At 46.0% G+C, this 21,063-nt stretch overlaps 1 protein-coding gene across 1 annotated transcript; it reads right to left on the reverse strand.

The window, feature by feature from the left end:
- Positions 1–567: 567 nt before the first annotated feature.
- LINC03042 (long intergenic non-protein coding RNA 3042) lies at positions 568–20,799 on the reverse strand. Its single transcript, XM_001171412.5, is given in 3 exon segments — positions 568–3,528; positions 7,297–7,400; positions 19,561–20,799. Coding segments are annotated over 3 exon segments (735 nt in total). The 5' UTR covers positions 19,939–20,799; the 3' UTR covers positions 568–3,275.
- Between the last annotated feature and the right edge of the window lie 264 nt (positions 20,800–21,063).

The raw sequence follows: 21,063 nt of genomic DNA on the forward strand, positions 1-21,063 counted from the left end.
TATAAATATATATTATATATATAAATATTTGTAAATATATATAAATATTTATAAATATATATTATATATAAATATTTATAAATATATATTATATATATATATTTTTTAGATGGAGTCTTGATCTGTCACCCAGGCTGGAGTACAGTGGTGTGATCTCAGCTCACTGCAACTTCCACCTCCTGGATTCAAGCAATTCTCCTGCCTCAGCCTCCTGAGTAGCTGGGACTACAGGAACGCACCATCACGCCCGGCTAATTTTTGTATTTTCAGTAGAGACGGGGTTTCACCATGTTGGCCAGGCTGGTCTCGAACTCCTGACCTCAGGTGATTCGCCTGCCTCGGCCTCCCAAAGTGTTGGGATTACAGGCGTGAGCCACCACACCCGGCCAATTTTTCTATCATTTAAAAATGAGAAATTCTCTTTAGGGTGGGGACATGGTGGGGGATGTTTTAGATTGGGAGAGGGCAGTTTGAAAAAAGATTTTTCTGCATTATACTATAATTTAGTATTTATAAATTTTTTTTTTTAAAAGAACTTATTACTTTCAGAGTACAAATCAGAGAGAGTCAAACATCTGAGAGGGGAGAGAGAGTATCAGTTATTCTCGGGGGGAGGGAGGAGCACACGGTCTTCATCACAAGTTGTTCTTTCACAATTTGGTTCAGTTTACATTTCTTCTTGGCAGTCCATCTGTGCCAGGGAACGTGGGGACCTGGCTGACCTGTCAGATATACCTAATGGATCTGGAAGCCAACTGTCTTCCGGCAGACCCAAGGAGACAAGGGAGCCAGCCTGACTTTGCAAAATCCAGCATCTCCCAATATATGCCCTGTCTTTAAAGCAGGAGAAGCCTCTCAGAGAATGGGTACCTAGTCTCTTGGCTGTCGAAGGCAGAGGCAATCTGATTCAGGGAGTAGGATATAGCACAGTGAGACCGGGGAAAAGAAAAAGAATACCCAAAAAACAAAAAGCCTGAATACAGAAAGGATTCCTTTGGAGAGGAGGGCCTGGTGGGGAACTGCAACCTTATCCCCTGAGACTGCGGCTCAGAAGCCCAGCCTGGAGGTTCAGTGAACCTGTTAGTAACATGAACTTGGTCACTGTATTTCTCAGCCCGAGCTCATGCATTATTTACCTGGCGTAAGTAAACCTGCTTCTCCCACGGTTGCTGGGGAAACCACTTTGATTTATTGAGTTCTGTTTTACTCTCCAGTGAAAAACGCTGCAGGGTGGAAAGGAGGGAGGGGGGCACTACTGGGTCCCAGGGGCTCAGGGTGTGGAGCAGTAAAAGGAATCCCCCACTTTTCCCCCCGGAAAGGGGCCAACTAGGAAAGAATGCAGATTCCAGTGCTGGGAGCTCCAAGGTTGCCATTTCCTGCTTCTCTGAGTATCCCTTTTCTCTATAACACATCCTCCAGGAAGAGTTGGGAACAGGGAGCTAAGGAGAAAGGTGTCCCTTTCCCGAGGCCCCAGTGAAGGCCACTTGCAGCTCTCCCTCTGACTGCTTGCAGAGATAACATCAGTTTGTGCAGGGCAGGGAGGGGAAGGAGTCAGGTTTCCCCAGAGGCTGTTTCCCAGGTGGATCATCCTGGGGAAGCCAACTCCATAACACAGGTAAGGTGGTCCTATCTGCCCCCAAGTTCGCTGCAGCTCATATTCGGGGAGTTGCCTTATAGACCAGGCAGCTATGGTGGCTTAGAAAGAGCTTGGGACCCTGGGCTCAAATCTCAGGGCTTTTATTTATAATTTGAACAAGCTGTATAATCCTTCTGACTCTCAATCCCCCAGTGTGTGGAAGATGGATAGTAGTGTCTGTCTTGGAGTGTTCTTGTGAAGACTTCTCAGTGAGTGATCTATGGAACACGTCCATGCCCCAGCATTACAATGTGGGGTGAAGGGTTGCCTGCTTAGACCACCTGTTTCCTTTTCTTGCCAGTGAGATTCAGACATCGCGCTGGGCTCCCTTCCTCCTCTTTACTGCATATTGATTTTTCCTTTCCTCCCTTTGTTCTATTTGTGGCTCCTCTGGCCCCACACAATTGCATTATTTCTTCAGAGGCACACTGTATGAGGAGGTCTGTTCATGCCCAGCAGCATCCTGGGACTTCCTCCATGCCCAGCCGGCCTGGGCTGCTGTCCTTCTGGTCTGTGACCTTGTTGCATTTCCTTCTATAAAATGGCACTGTGTGGAGCCTTTTCCATTCCTTTCAGATTCTTTGCTTTTACTGGAAGGAAGCTACTGCCTGTCAGGTGAGTGTGGTGATGTCCACCAGGGTAACGCAGACCGAGAGACATGTCAGCAATATGCTTGCAATGATCCAGGCATTTATAAATTCTTTAGGCAATAGCCATAAATGGGTGAAGTTTCAATTTTCATTTGTTTCATTTGTTTGTTTGTTTGTTTTGAGATGGAGTCTCACACTGTTGCCCAGGCTGGAGTGCGGTGGCATGATCTTGGCTCACTGCAACCTCCGCCTCCCAGGTTCAAGCGATTCTCCTTCCTCAGCCTCCCTAGTAGCTGAGATTACAGGCGCCCACCACCACGCCCAGCTAATTTTTTGTATTTTTAGTAGAGATGGGGTTTCACCATGTTGGCCAGACTGGTCTTGAACTCCTGACCTTGTGATTCGCCCACCTTGGCCTCCAAAAGTGCTGGGATTACAGGCGTGAGCCACCACGCCCGGCCTCAATTTTCATTTGTAAACCACCATGACATGTTAAAAGAAAAAAAACTTTCCTAGGTATCACTAACATAACTGTTTTTAGCAGCAACTTTCTAGATTTTCTTTGGTTCTCCTGGGGTTATTTTGTTATATACAGGCTTATGTTTAAGTCTGTACTTAGCTACTATTGAGATTAGAATATAACTTTTAATTACATCTTAGACATTTCTGTCTTGACATCAGGCGCTAAATATCCCCAAATGACTTAGTTTCTCTCTACTTAAGCCAGTTCACCTGCTCCAGGCGTCTGTGCGTTGTTTTCTCTGAAATGTCCATATGGCCAGAAAACCTACGTGTGTTACTGCGCTGCCTCCAGATCTTCTGACTTCATCCAGAACTGTTCCCATGGGTGAACGTTTCAAATTGGCTTCTTAAAGAGACTTCTGATTTCTTCCAAACTAAATGATAAATCAACAAAGAAAACCCAGGCCATCTCATAAACGTTTTTTGGCAGCAGCCACTCTTCAGAGAGGAATAAGAAGGAATTCCTCCGCGAGGGAGGGGCCGGGCAAAAGAAGAGCAGACCTAAGAATGTTCTCGGCCACTGGTTCTTAAACTTCAGCACACACCAGAATCACCTGTGCCCCAGAAAGCACGGCTTGCTTGTCCCACCCCAGGGTTTCTAATTCAGGAGTTCTGGGCGGGGCTGGAGAATGTGCATTTCCAATCAGTTCCCCGGAGATTCTGATGCTTTCTCTGCAGGAGCCACAGTTCAAGCAGAGAGGACTGCGGAGGCTTGAGACAGGAAAGAGTTTGATAGGTTCCAGGACAAGAAAGGAGTCCAGTGTGGCTGGAGGGTAATGACTGAGGGGATGGAGAGGGAGGCAGGTATCACAACATGCAGTGGAGACACAGACAGACACAGACAGACAGACACACACACACACACACACACGATGTTTGAAGTAGGGTGTGCATGCGGGGTTAATGACCTGATTTGCCTTTGCAATTGTTATTTCATTTGATTCTCTTCGCAGTCACCATGCTGTGAGCTCGGTGCCTTTGATCTCTGTAAACCCCCCCACCCCGCACCATCCACAGAGTAGATGCTGGCTAAGCTGTATTATGTGACAGATGCTGTCCTAAACTCTTTATAAACATGATCTCATTTAATCCTCCTAATGACCCTGTGAAGCAGGAACTCTTATAATCCCATTTTACAGATGAGGAACACTGAGGCATCAGAGAGGTTACATAACTTGCCTGGGGTCACATAACTAGGAAATAACAGCCTGGCTGGTAAACTCGAGCTGAGCCCTCAGCCTCCACCCTGCGCTGCCTCTGCTGCCCCACGGTGCTGCCCTTTTACATGAGTGACCAATCTTGAAAGGCAGCCAGGTCAGACATGATGATCATCATCTTTTTTTTTTTTTTTTGAGACGGAGTCTTGCTCTGTCGCCCAGGCTGGAGTGCAGTGGCACCATCTTGGCTCACTGCCAGCTCCGCCTCCAGGGTTCATGCTATTCTCCTGCCTCAGCCTCCCGAGTAGCTGGGACTACAGGCGCCCGCCACCAGGCCCGGCTAATTTTTTGTATTTTTAGTAGAGATGGGGTTTCACCGTCTTAGCCAGGATGGTCTCGATCTCCTGACCTTGATGATCACCATCATTTAAAGATGGGGAAACTGGCCGGGTGTGGTGGCTCACGCCTGTAATCCCAGCACTTTGGGAGGCCGAGGTGGGCAGATCACAAAGTCAGGAGATCGAGACCATCCTGACTAACACGTTGAAACCCCGTCTCTATTAAAAATACAAAAAATTAGCCAGGTGTGGTGGCGGGCGCCTGTAGTCCCAGCTACTCAGGAGGCTGAGGCAGAAGAATGGCGTGAACCCGGGAGGCGGAGCTTGCAGTGAGCCGAGATCGCGCCACTGCACTCCAGCCTGGGCGACAGAGCGAGACTCCGTCTCAAAAAAAAAAAAAAAATGGGGAAACTGAGGCTCAGACAGGCACCTGGTCATAGGTGGAGGAAGAGTATGACCCACATCTCCTGAGGCCAGATCTCAAAGGTCTTGTCACAAAACTGGGCTGCCGATAAACCACAAACCCGGAGAGTCTCCAGTGTGCCTGGTGCTGAACCAGGCAGACGAAGAAGTTAACTGAGAAAGAAAAGGCCCCCGCCTGGCAGGTGTGAGGGCGAGGCTGGTACCCTGCAGAGATGGGGCTGATAGCTTTGTTCTCGGGCTGGATGCCCTGTCCGCAGCCTCCCTCCCTCCCTGGGCTGGGGCAGCAGCTGGGCTCCTGTGCATGGAGGTGCCAACAGGGCCGGACATTCACAAAGCCACCGTTGGTTTTGTAGCCATAAAGAAAGATACAGCCCTTCCCTCTGGGGAGCGAAAGCTGATACTGTAAACACTTTGGGCTCTATCTTTGATCTGGTGGGTCATAGGAGTGGCTTTTCTCCCCAGGTAGGGTTACCAGGAGAGGACTGGGCAGACCTTTGGGAAGCTGTGCCCTGCTGAACAGATGGTGCAGGGTGGGAGGGCAGGTCTGAGAGGGGAACCCAACAATTACCCCCAGGTCTGGAACCCAGACACCAAATTTCAGGCCTCGGGGAAATTCTCAGCTTTAAAATAAATACCTGGGGCTGCTTGTAACTTTTAGTCTTTGGCTTTAAAAACAGTTCTTTTCTAGATAAAGGAAAATAATAACTTGCAAACTTTAAAAAGCCACAAACCCCTTTACGGCCGGGTGCTGTGGCTCACGCCTATAATCCCAACACTTTGGGAGGCCAAGGTGGGCAGATCACTTGAAGTCAGGAGTTCGAGATCAGCCTGCCCAACATGGTGAAACCCCGTCTCTGCTAAAAATACAAAAATTAGCCTGGCGTGGTGGCAGGTGCCTGTAATCCCAGCTACCTGTGAGGCTGAGGCAGGAGAATCGCTTGAACCCAGGAGGCAGAGGTTGCAGTGAGCTGAGATTGCACCACCACACTCCAGCCTGGGTGACAGCAAGACTCCGTTAAAACAAAACAAAACAGTCACAAATGCCTTTAAACTACAAGTTGGTAAAGGCTAGTGTCAGGCCTGGAAGAGACCTAGGGGTAGGATGGTGGATGGAGGGCCCGGGTCTGAAGTGCTTTTCTCTCTTCCAATCAGCTGATTTTGATTTTGGGTAATTTCCCTGGCATTGCATGAGTCATAGTTCTGTTCAAGAAGGTGGTTATCTTCAAACTAACTTTAAAAATTGAGAGTGGCTTCTCTTATTCTGCTTCTTCTAGTTATGATGCTCTTGTTTTTCATCTCTGTGAACTCCTAGTTATCCTTCAAGACCTTGTTCAAACATCACCTTCCAAACTGCCATCTCCTACCCTCTTCCAACCCTAGAAAATCATGACTACATCCAATTATCCCTTTGTTATGCTCCATCCAAAAGTGCCTGTTTACAACTTCACATAACATGGGAGTTCACCATCAAGGCCATTTTTTCTGGCCAGATGACCCACAGAACTTGAGAAAAGACTTTTTTACTTATCATTTTATCCCCAATACCCAGCATATTGCCTGGTACATAACAAATGGCCTTGGCTGGGCATGGTGGCTCATGCCTGTAATCCCAGCACTTTGGGAGGCTGAGGCGGGCGAATTACCTGAGGTCGGGAGTTTGAGACCAGCCTGACCAACATGGTTTCTCTACTAAAAATACAAAATTAGCCAAGCATGGTGGCACATGCCTGTAATCCCAGCTACTCGGGAAGCTGAGACAGGAGAATTGTTTGAACTCAGGAGGCAGAGGTTGCGGTGAGCCAAGATAGTGCCATTGCACTCCAGCCTGGGCAACAATTGCGAAACTCCGTCTCAAAAAAAAAAAAAAAAAAGGCCTTGAATGAATGTTGTTGAATGAATGCTATTCGCTTTGCATCATAAGTAAAGGGAAAGAAATATTTATAAGTTTATAAGCATCTATCATAGACAAAGTACTGTCTAGGTATCATCTATATGTTATTTAATTTCATCTCTATTAGAAGACCTTTCATTTGTTTAAATCTAGACTAAACGGGCAGTGATATCTTAACACAGTTAAGATACCTGGGAGGCTGGGCACAGTGGCTCACACCTGTAATCCCAGCATTTTGGGAGGCTGAGGCAGGTGGATCACCTGAGGTCAGGAGTTCGACACCGGTCTGGCCAACATGGCAAAAACTCCATCTCTACTAAAAATAGAAATATTAGCCGGGCGTGGTGGCATGTGCCTGTAGTCCCAGCTACTTGGGAGGCTGTGGTGGGAGGGTTGCTTGAACCCAGGAGGCGGAGGTTGCAGTGAGCTGAGATTGCACCACTGCGCTCCAGCCTGGGTGACAGAGTGAGACTCTGTCTCAAAATAAATAAATAAATAAATAAATAAATAAATAAATAAATAAAAGATACCCAGGAAAACAGTTGATGAATACCTGTAAGGTGCTACAGGGCTACAGGAAATGCAAAGAAGGACAATGTCTGTCTTCTGGGAGTTTCAGATATTATTGAGGACACATATATGTACACATACACACATCCCACACATATAAACCTTACCCACTCAAAGAAAGATTACTGAGCTTGTAAAACACACTGATTTCTAAATGCCTGGTACAGACCTGAATGTGATAGAAATGGAAGAATGAGAGATCACTGTGGGCTGCTGTGTTTTTGAAGAAACCACAGATGCGAGTCTCTCCCAGTGGCCTGTATTCTCATACGCCTAGAGACAGGGAACAGATTAGATGATCTCCAGCCAGTCTGCTGGCTGGAGAACTGGAGAATTGTTTATAACGATACCTTATATTTATGACTTTTCAAAAAGTGCTGTAACATCCATGATCCTATTTTTATCTCCAAAGTCATACAGCTGATAATGAAGCAGAGCCTGGGGTTGGAGTCTGTCTCTGTCAATTACTAGTGGGGCTTCTGTCTGCCCAGATGGCATCTCTGTGCAAATTGGAAAACAATGCCCCTTGCTCAGGTAAAATTGTGTTAAATTTAGTATATTACCGCATAGCTTGAACAACTGTGCGTGGCAGCCTTATCCTGGCTGTGCCCAGCAGAGAGCTTTCCGGAACATCTGCACTGCAGTCTTCCTGGCTGAGGGCACACATGTGCCACACTCTCATTGCTCATGCTCCCTGCCCACCCCTGCCCTCCAATGCCAGGGCATGTATGCCTCTGGCAGCTTGTACCTTTGCCTTAACCTGAATTCCTCCATTAAGTAAAGGGGTTATACCAGGTTCAAAGCGGGGAAGGGTAAAGAATTGGGTCTCCAAGGGTGCAGGGTCACCTGAATTTTGGTTGGGAGAGGCACAGTGGTGCATATGAGAGTGTCAGCAATGTATGTGCAGGCTCTTCTGAGTGTGTGTGTGATCCATTGTATGGTGTGGGTTTTAAGTAGGGGAGGACTCTCCCCTGCAGCTTCAGAACTTTGGCTGGTGTCTCCACACATTCCTTCATTCCCTGACATGTACGATGTGAAGATGTGAATACTACACATACCTCCCACCCCGGATCGTTTATACAGTGCTGAACCTGAACAACTGTATATAGTGATCCTTGAGTTTGAAGTTCATTAATTATTTATTTACTTATATTTATTTGTTAAATAAAGTAAGTTTCAGTATAACAGTGAGATATTTGTTTATTTTTGAGACAGGGTCTCACTCTGGTTGCCCAGGCTGGAGTGGTGCAATCAGGGCTCACTGCAGCCTCTACCTCCTGGGTTCTGGTGATCCTCCCACCTCAGCCTCCCGAGTAGCTGGGACTACAGGCCACCATATCTGGCTAATTTTTGTATTTTTAGTAGAGTCTAGGTTTCGTCATGTTGCCCAGGCTGGTCTCAAACTCCTGAGCTCAAGTGACCCACCCGCCTGGGCCTCCCAAAGTGCTGGGATTACAGGCATGAGTCACTGCTCCCAGCCTGGAAGTTCCTCGATTTTTTAAAATTGTGAAAGTTACAAAAGTTACCTGCTCTTTTCTAACAAATTAAATTAAATAGGGATACAAAAACAAATTGAAGAATCATTCTTGCTACTCTTTGCCTCTCTTATGTCTACTAAGTAACCAGTACTAAGTTTGCTCGCATATTTCCACTACTTAATGTGTGATAAAGGAAACAGAAGCAAACATATGTATGCATATATGGGTTTTTGTTTCTTTTTTTCTTTTTCTTTTTCTTTTTTTTTTTTTTGAGACGGAGGCTCGCTGTCTTCCAGGCTGGAGTGCAGCGGCGCGATCTCGGCTCACTGCAAGCTCCGCCTCCCGAGTTCACGCCATTCTCCTGCCTCAGCCTCCCGAGTAGCTGGGACTACAGGCGCCCGCCATCACTCCCGGCTAATTTTTTTTTTTTTTTTTTGTATTTTTAGTAGAGACGGGGTTTCACCGTGTTCGCCGGGATGGTCTGGATCTCCTGACCTCGTGATCCACCCGCCTCGGCCTCCCAAAGTGCTGGGATTACAGGCGTGAGCCACCGCGCCCGGCTGGGTTTTTGTTTTTTAAACGTGTTTTAATAAAATTGAATCATAATATATATGCACTTTTTAATTTTGTTGTTGTTGTTGTTGAGACGGAGTCTCACTCTGTCGCCCAGGTTGGAGTGCAGTGGTGCGATCTCAACTCACTGCAAGATCTGCCTCCCGGGTTCACCCCATTCTCCTGCCTCAGCCTCCCAGGTAGCTGGGACTACAGGTGCCCACCACCACGCCCAGCTAATTTTTTTGTATTTTTAATAGTGACGGGGTTTCACCACGTTAGCCAGGATGGTCTCAATCTCCTGAACTCATGATCCGCCCACCTCGGCCTCCCAAAGTGCTGGGATTACAGGCGTGAGCCACCACACCCAGCACTTTTTAATTTTTTAAGTGTTTAAATTTTAATTAATTAATTAATTAATTTTTTGGAGATGGAGTCTCACTCTGTCACCCAGGCTGGAGTGCAGTGGTGCAATCTTGGTTCACTGCAACCTCTGCCTACTGAATTCAAGGGATTCTCCTGCCTCAGCCTCCCAAGTAGCTGGGACTACAGGTGCGCACCATCATGCCCAGCTAATTTTTGTATTTTTAGTAGAGACGAGGTTTCACCTGTTGGCCAGGATGATCTCAATCTCCTGACCTTGTGATCCGCCTGCCTCAGCCTCCCAAAGTGCTGGATTACAGGTGTGAGACACCGTGCCCGGCCACGCCTGGTTAATTTTTTTTTTTTTTTTTTTTTGTATTTTTAGTAAAGATGGGGTTTCACCATGTTGCTCAGGCTGGTCTTGAACTCCTGACCTCAGGTGATCCACATGCCTTGGCCTCCCAAAGTTCTGGGATTACAGGCGTGAGCCACTGCACCCAGCCCTATGCACTTTTTCAAAGTTTAAGAATATAGTGTGGAAATCTACAGTCTAGGTCAATATGTTGGCATGCATTCATTAATATTTTTGATAACTGCATGATATTCCATAGTATAGTTGTACTATAATTTATTTTAAATTTACTTTTAACTTAATTTATTTTTTTTTAGAGACAGGGTCTTGTTCTGTTGCCCAGGCTGGGGTGCAGTGGTGTGATCATAACTCACTGCCGACGTGAACTCCTGGGTTCAAGTGATCCTCCCACCTCAGTCTCTTGAGTGACTGGAACTACAGGTACATGCCACCACACGTGGCTAATCCTTAACAATTTGTGTAGAAATGGGGGTCTCACTATGTTGCCCCAGGCTGGTCTTGAACTCCTAGACTCAAGCGATCCTCCTGCCTTGGCCTCCCAAAGTACTGGGATTACAGGTGTGAGCCACTGTACATGGCCCCTCTTTTTCTGATTGTCTTTTTCTAATCAATTTGTAAGCAATCTTTGTATATTAGGGCTATCAATTCTTATGTTATGGGCTACCAATTCTTATGTTTCTTTCAGTCTTTTGTCTTTTAGTTTTGTTTAAGATGTCTTTTACCATATTTCACATTTTATATAACCAAATGTGTGTTTTTAATGTCTTCTAGTACAGAGTCTGGCCTGTGCAGGTCTCCAGTTCCTGCAGCTATACAAATATTCTACATTTCTTCATTGAAAAAAAAAATACAGTTAGATTGTGAATTCATTTGGATTTTATTTTAAAATCTTGTGGGAGGTATGGAGAAGTATTTAAATCTCTCTGAGGCTTCAGGTTCCTCTGTCATAACATGGGCATCATTAGGATGAAAGAAAACGTGTGTAAAACTTACAGCACGATGCCTACAACAGGGCTGGTCCTCAGTAAGTGGTTATAAGAGTTAGTTTGTGAGTGGTGGCATGCACTTGTTGTCCCAGCTACTTGGAAGGCTTAGTGGGGAGGACCACATAAGGCCAGGAGTTCAAGTCGAGCCTGAGCAATGTAGCCAGATTTCCATCTCTTAAAAAAATAAAAAATAGGCCGGGCGCGGTGGCTCATGCCTATAATCTCAGCACTTTGGGAGGCCAAGGCAGGTGGATCATCTGAGGTCAGGAGTTCGAGACCAGCCTGGCTAACATGGTGAAATCCCGTTTCTACTAAAAATACAAAAAATTAGCCGGGTGTGGTGGCACGTGCCTGTAGTACCAGCTACTCAGGAGGCTGAGGCAGGAGAATCACTTGAATCTAGGAGGCGGAGGTTGCAGTGAGCCGAGATTGCACCATTGCACTCCAGCCTGGGCAACTGCCTCAAAAAAATATAAAAATAAAAATAAAAATAAATAAATAAAAAAGAGAACTAGAATCCTGACTGTGGCCTAGAGATTTTTTCCTCCATCTCAGTGACTTGGCTCATATTGGTGACTTTGCTTTTTTCTCTCGGGCAGATGTGCTGCTTTGAACTGGGTGAGTGCTCCCTCCTGTTGAGGTATATGCTGGAGCTGGGGTTGGGCACTGAGTCAGGATGGGAGGAAGCAAGGAGGAGTGGTTTACAGAAAGTATTTCTGTGTAAGGCATTCCACAGTTGGAAGTTCCCTCTGGATACCCATGGGACCTGAACTCATGCTGCATCAGGGCCTCCTGAGCTCCTCAGGGACATCAGGTCACCAACTCCTTGTTTAGGATGGACTCTCCCTGTGGGGACAGGGAAGGAACTGGAGCTGAAGTAGATGTGAGAGGTGAAGGTGGCAGACTGTTGGGGCTCTGGAGAATCTTCCAGACATTCCTGCTGCCTCTCCCAGCAGACTATGCCAGTGAATGAATCAGAAAGCTTGAAGAGGGAAGCAAAAGATGAAAGAAATCCTGGGACCACGCAGCTTCAGAGGGCTGGATGCCACAGTCCCCAGGCTCGGGAATGAATGCCTTAGCTGGAGCTTGGGGGCTTGGTGTCCCTGGACTACCCACACCGTAGCTCCAGGCAGGTTGCTATGCATGCTCACGTCATCATCCACATTCAGTTTCATCAATTACACTCAGTAATATCCTTGACAACTATTTTTTTCCTCAATTCAGGATTTAATCCAGGATCACACATTGCATTTAGTTGTTATTGTCTCTTCAGTTTCTTTTAAATTGGGCAAATCCTTAACCTTCTTTGTGTTTTATGACCTTGACTTTTTTTGTTTGTGTGGCAAAAAAGTTCAAATTATACCTTGACATTTTAAAATAGTACAGGTCAATTATTAAGTAACATTTCTTGTGATTAAATTCAGGTTATGGGTTTTGGGCAGGACACTGGGGAGATGCTGTGACCTTCTCAGAACACTGTATCAAAGATATACATGAGGTTGGCCTATTCCAACACTGGGGACGTTAACTTTTTTTTTTTTTTTAGATGGAGTTTCACTCTTGTTGCCCAGGCTGGGGTGCAATGGTGCAGTCTTGGCTCACTACAACCTCCATCACCCGGGGTCAAGTGTTTCTCCTTCCTCAGCCTCCCAAGTAGCTGGGACTACAGGCGCCTGCCACCAAGCCTGGCTAATTTTTTGTATTTTTAGTAGAGACGGGGCTTCGCCATGTTGGCCAGGCTGGTCTCGAACTCCTGACCTCAGGTGATCCACCAGCCTTGGCCTCCCAAAGTGTTGGGATTACAGACGTCAGCCACTGCCCCCAGCCAGCGGACGTTAACTTTTGATCACTGGTTAAGGTAGTAGCCTTCAGGTTTCATCACTGTAAAGTTACTATGTTTCCTCTTTGTAATTAATAAGTAATTTATGGGGAGATGCCTTAAGACTTTGTAAATATCCTGTTTCTCATCAAACTTTTAACTACCAGTTTAAATATCCACTGATGATTTTCTAACATCGTTATTCCTTGTTAATTTACTAGTTAACATTCTACTGTAAGAAGAGCTTTTCCTTGACCTTCTCATGTATGCATAAATGGATGGATGGATATCAGTATGAACTTGTAGACTGTTATTTTATTAGTGGGTTATAATCCATTACTATTAGCATTTATTTATTGCTCAAATTGTCACAGATTTGGCTGGTGGGTGTGGTGTGGGTTTTTGTTTTGTTTGTTTGTTTTTTTTAGCCTACCGTTTTCTCACTTATTTATTTAGTCATTTACCTATGGGTAAAAGTTTATTTACCCATAAACTTTTTCCATCTCGTGACTCTGACTTAGAATCAGAGTTTTGAAGCTGGAGACAACTTTACATTTCATGTTGCTTTCCCCAGCCCCTTTATTTTACATATGAAAGCTCTGACCGCCCCCAATACTTAAGCATGTTTTCAAGGTCATGTGGCTCGTTAAAGGCAGAGCTTGAGCTGAAACCTGTGTCCTTGGCTCCTGGGAGGACATTTCCAGCCTCCTTAGCATTGAGAAGCTTCTACTGTTACAGTTCTTTAGGCAACTGGAACTCCCCATATCCTGTGTGGGGTGTCAGGAACTGATGGTTCTAGTATTTATTGACAAGAGTTTTCACAGAGTTCTTGGGCATCCTTCCTGAATCCTTAACCTTGGCAATGGGAACAGAGGGTTCTCAGGGTCTTCAGAACTTCTGTCATGTTGAACAACTTCCAAGGGCCTTGTGGTGGCCAAGATATGACAAATAAAAAACTAATGCCGGCTGGGCGCAGTGGCTCATGCCTGTAATCCCAGCACTTTGGGAGGCCAAGGTGGGCAGATCACGAGGTCAGGAGTTTGAGACCAGCCTGACCAATATGGTGAAACCCTGTCTCTACTAAAAATACACACAAAAAAAATACAAAAAGCTGGTGTGGTGGCATGCGCCTGTAATCCCAGCTACTCAAGGCAGGAGAATTGCTTGAACCCGGGAGGTGAAGGTTGCAGTGAACTGAGATGGCACCAGTGCACTCCAACCTGGGTGACAGAGCGAGACTCCAACTCAAACAAAAAACAAAAACCAACAACAAAAAAACTAATGCCTACCAGCTTCTCACATTCTCACAGTTTACAATTTGTTGATGGGTTTCCCTTCCTTCCTTCCTCTCTCTTCTTTCCTTCCTCTCTCTCTTCTTTTTCTTTCTCTCTCTCTTTCTCTCTCTCTTTCTTTCTTTCTTTCTTTCTTCTTTCTTTCATCTCTCTCTCTCTCTCTCTTTCTTTCTAGTCTTGGCCTATTGCCCAGGCTGGGGTGCAGTGGTGCAATCATAGCTCACTGCAGCCTCGACATCCTGGCCTCAAGTGGTCCCCTAACCCCAGGCTCCCAAGTACTTGGGACTATAGGAGTCCACCACCATGCCCAGCTAATTTTTAATTGAGATGAAGTCTCACTATGTTGCCCAGGCTGGTCTCGAACACTTAGCCTCAAGTAATTCTCTTTCCTTAGCCTCTTGAGTCATGGGGATTACAGATATGAGTCACCATCCTTGTCCTCTTATTGGTAGGATTCTATGTGACATTGTGATGGTCATCTGTCGTCTGCTTGTCCAACATCCCTCCTATATTCCTTTGCCACTATCCTTCCATTTTTTTTTTTTCATGGGAGGATCACTACCCCATTTCTAGTCCATGTGATTTGGGAAGGGCTGACCCACCCTGGGCAATCAGATCAGCATGGTAGTTAATTCAGAAATGGGAATGTGACCCAAGCTAGGCCCATGACAGTCATCCCTGCACTTTTGCTGAAACTGCTGGGAATGAGGTGCTTTCTTTTCATTGGAATAGCTACTTGCAAGGCAGCAAGTAACAAGGAATTTCTGGGGCCATCTTTGCTGCTCTCTCAAAAGAGCCTGCTTGAAAAATGGAGCCAATGCAGAAGAAATGAAGGGACAGAATGAGTCTTGGTTGATATTAGCTGACCCCTGATCCCACTGAGCCAGAAGCCATCTACTCATGGACATTTTTAGTTATGAGAGCCAAATAATTTGCTGCCTTGCTGGATTGAGTTAGTTTTCAGTCACTTGCAGTGAAGAGAGTGCTGCCTCATTTCACTTCCTTTTAGGCTTGGGTCCCGCCTCTCAGAGCTTTAGAGCGGTAAAAAGGATAAAGCGAACCCAGGCAGTGCTGAGCTAGCCAGTCTCCTGGCTAAGTGTGCAAAGAACCCTGGAATTACTACTACCCTGGTCTGATCAGTAGCCTTGCCTGCTGTTTACCATACAGCAATAGGGGTATTGCTTTCTTGAGCCCTGAGGCACTATACCTGTTTTTAAAAATGATTTTTATTTAGGTCAGGTGTGGTGGCTCATGCCTGTAATCCCAGCATTTTGGGAGGCCAAGGCGGGCAGATCACTTGAGGTCAGGAGTTTGAGACTAGCCTGGCCAACATGGCAAAACCCCATCTCTACTGAAAATATAAAATTAGCTAGGCGTGGTGCCTCACACCTGTAATCTCAGCTACTTGGGAGGCTGAGGCATGAGAATCACTTGAGCCTGGGAGGTGGAGGTTGCAGTGAGCTGAGATCGCGCCACTGGGCTCCAGCCTGGGTGACAGAGCAAGACTCCATCTGAAGAAAAATAAAAGATTTTTATTTAAAAAATGTTTTGTAGAGATGGCATCTTGCTATGTTGCCCAGGTCTCGAACTCCTAGCCTAAAGCTCCGGGATTATAGATGTGAGCCACTGTGCTTAGCCAGCACTATACTTCTATTAGTTGCCAATGCTTGCTTTGTTCTGTATTTTCTAGTGCATGCTTGAGTGTGAGTGTATGAGTATGTGTGTGATCATGTGTGTGAGTGTGTGTGTCAGTGTATTTGTGTATGTGTGTGTTCCTTTTACTCCTACCTTGCAGGGTTATTGCAAGCATCAGGTGGGATAATGTAGGCGCAGCACTCAGCCCAGTGCCTGGCACATACAGTGAGTGCTCTCTGCCTTCCCCTTTTCTCCTCCTGATTCAGAGAATGACTTAAGGATCTGTGATGTGTTCCAATTTTCAATGCCCTCAATAAATAATGGGGAGTTGGAATACTGTTGCCAGAAATTTGCACTAGTTTTAATTAATTTTATCTGTTTAGAGTAAGATATCTCAAAGTCACTGAATAAATTTATGTCACATACGTTTATGCACATCAGTATTTTTCTTGAGAACTGACAGCCTTGGTCCTTGTTTTGTTCCCTGATGCTGCAGCAGAGGCCAAATGTGTCCTGATTTCTTGAGTGATGGCTGCCAGCTCTCCAAGTGTCACAGTAGATGAGGCCTCCATGGGGGCAAGCGCCAAGGATGAGTGTGGCCAGGCAGCATCTGCAAGCCCCTTTTGTCTATTCTTTATTTTTGTAATACATTTTATTCTTAAGTTATATATATGTTTATAAGTTTATTAATATATTTAATATAAGTTTATATTTATAAATATATTTATAAATTTATATATTTATATTTATAAATATATAAATTTATATATTTATAAATATTTATAAATATAAAAATTTATATATTTATAAATATAAACTTTATAAAGTATAAAGTTTGTATGTATAAGCCTTAAATATGTTTTGACTTATCCATATAAGTTTTTGTAACTTATATGGATAAGGCAAAACATGTATACAAAATATTAATTTTCTTACCCATTTTAACCCCACCCTCTGAAGTAAACATTATAACCAGCTTCACGTGTATCCCTCTACATTTTTTATATACTACACATTTTCCCACTTGTATACATTTTCCTATTTTCTTTTTTACATATGCAAATATATAAACATACATATTTACTTATAGGATACCTCTTTTAATTTTTTAATGCAAAATAAGATCATATTCTGTTCCTTGCTCTTTCTTTTCTTTTCTCTCTCTCTCTTTCTTTCTTTCTTTTTTTTTGACGGAGTCCCACTCTGTCGCCCAGGCTGGCATGCTGGTGTGCAGTAGCATGATCTCAGCTCACCGCAAAACCTTTGCCTCCCGGGTTCAAGTGATTCTCCTGCCTCAGCCTCCGGAGTAGCTGGGATTACAGGCATGCGCCACCACACCCGGCTAATTTTGTATTTTTAGTAGAGACAGGGTTTCTCCATGTTGGTCAGGCTGGTCTCGGACTCCTGACCTCAGGTGATCCGCCCGCCTCGGCCTCCCAAAGTGCTGGGATTACAGGCGTGAGCCACCGAGCCCGACCTTTCTTTCCTTCCTTTCTTTCTTCCTTCCTTCGTTTCCCTTCCCTTCCCTTCCCCTTTCTTCCTTCCTTCCTTTCCCTTCCCTTCCCTTCCCTTCACCTTCCTTCCTTCCTTCCTTCCCTCTCTCTCTTTCTTTCTCTTCTTTTCTTTCTCTCTCTTTCTTTTATCTGGCTCTGTCACCTAGGCTGGAGTGCAGTGACGCAATCATAGCTCACTGCAGCCTTGACCTCCTGGGCTCAAGTGATCCTCCTGCCTCTGCAGGGATTATAGGAGTGAGCCACTGTGCCCGGCCTCTTTTCCTTTTTTTAAACCTAATAATCCCGTGCCTCTCTTTGGGTCAATGTAGGTAGATCTAACTCCTTCTTTATAGTTGCTTATCTGCCAGTGTATGGTTGTACCATGATTGATTTACTTAACTGATGTCCTATCAATGGATTTTTCAGGTCCTTTATAGCTTTCTGCAATTACACATAATGCTGACATAACCACCCTTGCAAATATATTTTTTTATATTCAAGGAAACATTTGGTGATTCTACTCTTTTGGCCCATGTGTCATATATGAAGGACACTTACTATATCAACCCTTAATCTGTCTGTCAGTCTGCCACACGAGAAAGCATCCTTTTTTTTTTTTTTTGAGGCAGAGTCTCAAAAAATCAGGCTAGAGTGCAGTGGCGCGATCTCAGCTCACTGCAACTTCCGCCTCCCAGGTTCAAGCGATTCTCCTGCCTCAGCCTCCTGAGTAGCTTGGATTACAGGTGTGCACGCCACCACACCTGACTAATTTTTGTATTTTTAGTGCAGACGGGGTTTCACCATGTTGGTCAGGCTGGTCTCGAACTCCTGATCTCAGGTGATCCACCCCCCCCCTCAGCCTCCCATAGTGCTGGGATTACAGGTGTGAGCCACTGCGCTCGGCTGAGAAGGCATCCTTTTACCTCCCTTTCCAGGGTATGTTTTTAGCAGAGCCCTGTTGGGAAAAACACCAGTTTATGAATGTAGAACCTGGGCCCAAATGTAAGACCATTCCACTCCAGATCTAGTCTGGAGCAGTGATTTCTCTGCCCCTCCCATTCTCCCTGCCTCATGTGCCCTGAGCACCTCAGCCGCCTCCATGGTCAGTGACAAGCTGTAATTGGAGTGAAAGGGCTTTGAAGTTCTGATAAATGAGATAATAAATCTCTGCTCTCCAGGGATGTAGGGCAGTGTCTGTGCCTATTGAATGGCCTCAACAGTGCTGTGTATATAGTAACTACTTAATTATTATGAAATAAGAACAATAAATCCAGTGGTTGAAGTGATCCCTTTGAAGTTCAGGTCAACTCTGAGCCATCTGAGAAGAATGAATGGAATGGGTAATTGAAACAGATAATCCCCAAACCTCAACTTACTAGTTAATAGGGTTAGGCTCTTTACCTATTAAACCCTTTGAGATACTCAATTTGAAAACTGCTAAAATAAATCCCCTACTTTCATTTATTTTTTCATTGTTGTGGGGCAGGAGAAATTGAGCTGTGAAATGGCCACCAGGAAGGTGGCAGGATGACGAGTCAGGAGTCCTGTGTGAGACATCCGCAAACATCTCATAAGCAGCTTCTGAATCACACAGCATCAAGGCTGCCAAAGTGCCTGGCCAATCTTGGACCTAGAGACCTAAGAATGGGTCTCCCTGTGGACTCCTCCTGACCTGGGTGGGGCAAGGCTCTTGGAAAATAGGTCAAATGACTCTCAGTCTAGAACCGTCTGGCCAGAGATGCCCCAACTTTGCCTTTTGGGCTATTCATCAAATCCAGCCTTTAGGACGCGACATCAGGGTTTCATTTCATGGGAAGATCTGGGTGCATTTTAGTTAAAAGAAGTGATGTCATCACATCCCTGCTGAGAAAAGGAAAAAGGACCCACTTTGTGCTGACATACCGAGTCCTGGGCAGGGAAGTCTGGACAGACACCTGGGTCCACACCTGGCTTTTCTACCAGCTAGCTCTGTGACTCTGGGACCATTGTGTCAGCTTTCTCTGCCACAGTTCCTCCCTCTGCAAAACGAAGGGCTTGAAATGCAGGATTCTAAGATTGTGGCCATCTCTGACTCTGATAACAACCCCGTGAGCCTGAAGAATTCAGCACTGCTGCTCCATAGGGGGTTTCAGCAGGAAGCGGGCACAGATGGCTTTCTCTGGAACGTGTTCAGAAATGTGGTGTGTGATGTACGGTGTGAATGAAGCGTGGTGCCCTTTAAACACAGCTTCCCCCTGGGAGTGCTCTGAGCTCCTCGGGTTCTCTGGCTCTCATTCACATTCCACTGTCACTCTGGGCACTGGCAGCCCTCACGTGCTTGTGCACTGAGCACACACACACCCCGCCCTGACTGACACACAATTGGTGACTCACAACTGACACAATCATTACACACACGGAATGACTCAGCGGGGACACTCACATGCATGGGCTCACGCTCACCGTGACGTGTAGAAGTGGCTGTGCTCGTGGCATCAGGCACCCCCACAGCAGCCTTGGTGGAGGTTCTCGCCGGCGGCGTCTGCAAATGATTTGCATTCTTGGCTCTTTGGAACTGCCTGTTCTTTGTCTCTCTGTTCACTGCTCAACCCTTTCCTTCCCTTCTGTCCCAAACTTGGCTGGTTTTAGTCTCTTGCTCCCAAGCTCCTCAGCCAGCTTCCTGGACTGGCTCAGGCAGTCTCTAAGGCTCCTGCCAACTCCAAGATTGCTTCTAATCAACTCCTCAGCTGGGAGGAGTCCCTTCCCCAGGGGTCTCATTCCCTCCCTGACCTGAGCATCTCTTCCTGTCTTCTTCAGGAAGATCTTCAATATCTGTGCCATTTGAGCCAGCCCCTTTCGCTAGATAAGGAGCACCCAGAGCTAGTCACATGATAGAAAGTGCTGGCGGCTTCTGGAGGGTGGTCTTCAGTGTCTCTGAGGGTGCCCTTTCTCTTTCTGGCAGCCCAGGCAGATAGTAGAGTTGGGGTTCTTGAAAATCATCTTTGGGAGTTGAGCAGAACCAGCTGTTACTGGAGAAGCAGAGAAAAAAAGATGCTGCACGTCCCAGCCATAATGGTCTGGGAGGGACCTACCCCACAGCGGGAACCAGGGTGGGGAAGCAGTGCAGAGGAAAGAGAGGCCTGTGTCCATGGCTGCTGGCTGAGTTCTGATGAGAAGATAGGGGAACACGTCCTGGAGCTGCACTTCCTTGCAATTCATCTTCTGCTTTCAGATTTAAGGTTACTTTGCCTAGAATAGCTCCTGTCTTTCCTCTTTTCCTGGGGGAGCCCTCACACAGGAGAGGGAGTGTGGCAGAGTGTGATGTGAAGTCAGGGGTATAGGTGTAGCCTCTGCTAGTAGCTGTGGTCCTGGGCTAGACATTAACCATTGGAGTCTCTGCTTCCTTGGCTGTCAGATGTCCTAATACCACCTTTCTGTATCCTCTGATGTGGTGGCACAGATCAGGTGAGCTAGTAGATGTGACAGTGCTTTGACAAATTAAAAGTGGCACACAAATAAAAGTGAGAATTTGAACAGCAGCGAGGAGATGGTGGAGGGGCTGCCCACAGAGTGTCCTGAGGGTCTTTGAGGGAGACCTGTAGATTCCCCTCCTGAATATGGGATAAAGTCCTTGCTGGAATCCCAAGGCTGGATCAGGACCTCCTTTGACTCCGGCACCAGAGGCCCAGACAAGGACTTGCTAGGCCCCTGCTCTGGACCCAGCTGTCATTAAGCTGAGTGTTTTCCTGGAGAGAGGAGAAGGGGTCCTTCCATGTGGATTTTCCCTAAGTATAGATGCTGGCCCAGCAATGCCAAGAACTGAGACACCCTGTGCCTAGCTCTTGGCTGGCTGCTTATAGCTTGAAATGCCCTTTTCAACTCTGAAACTTTTAGAGTCTGGCAATCCTTGAGAGCATTTTTTTTCCTCCTACTTGGGTGAGAGCTTTATCTTTGACCTCATTCTAT

Source organism: Pan troglodytes, chromosome 7 (genome assembly GCF_028858775.2).
Source record: "Pan troglodytes isolate AG18354 chromosome 7, NHGRI_mPanTro3-v2.0_pri, whole genome shotgun sequence".
NCBI lineage: Eukaryota > Metazoa > Chordata > Mammalia > Primates > Hominidae > Pan > Pan troglodytes.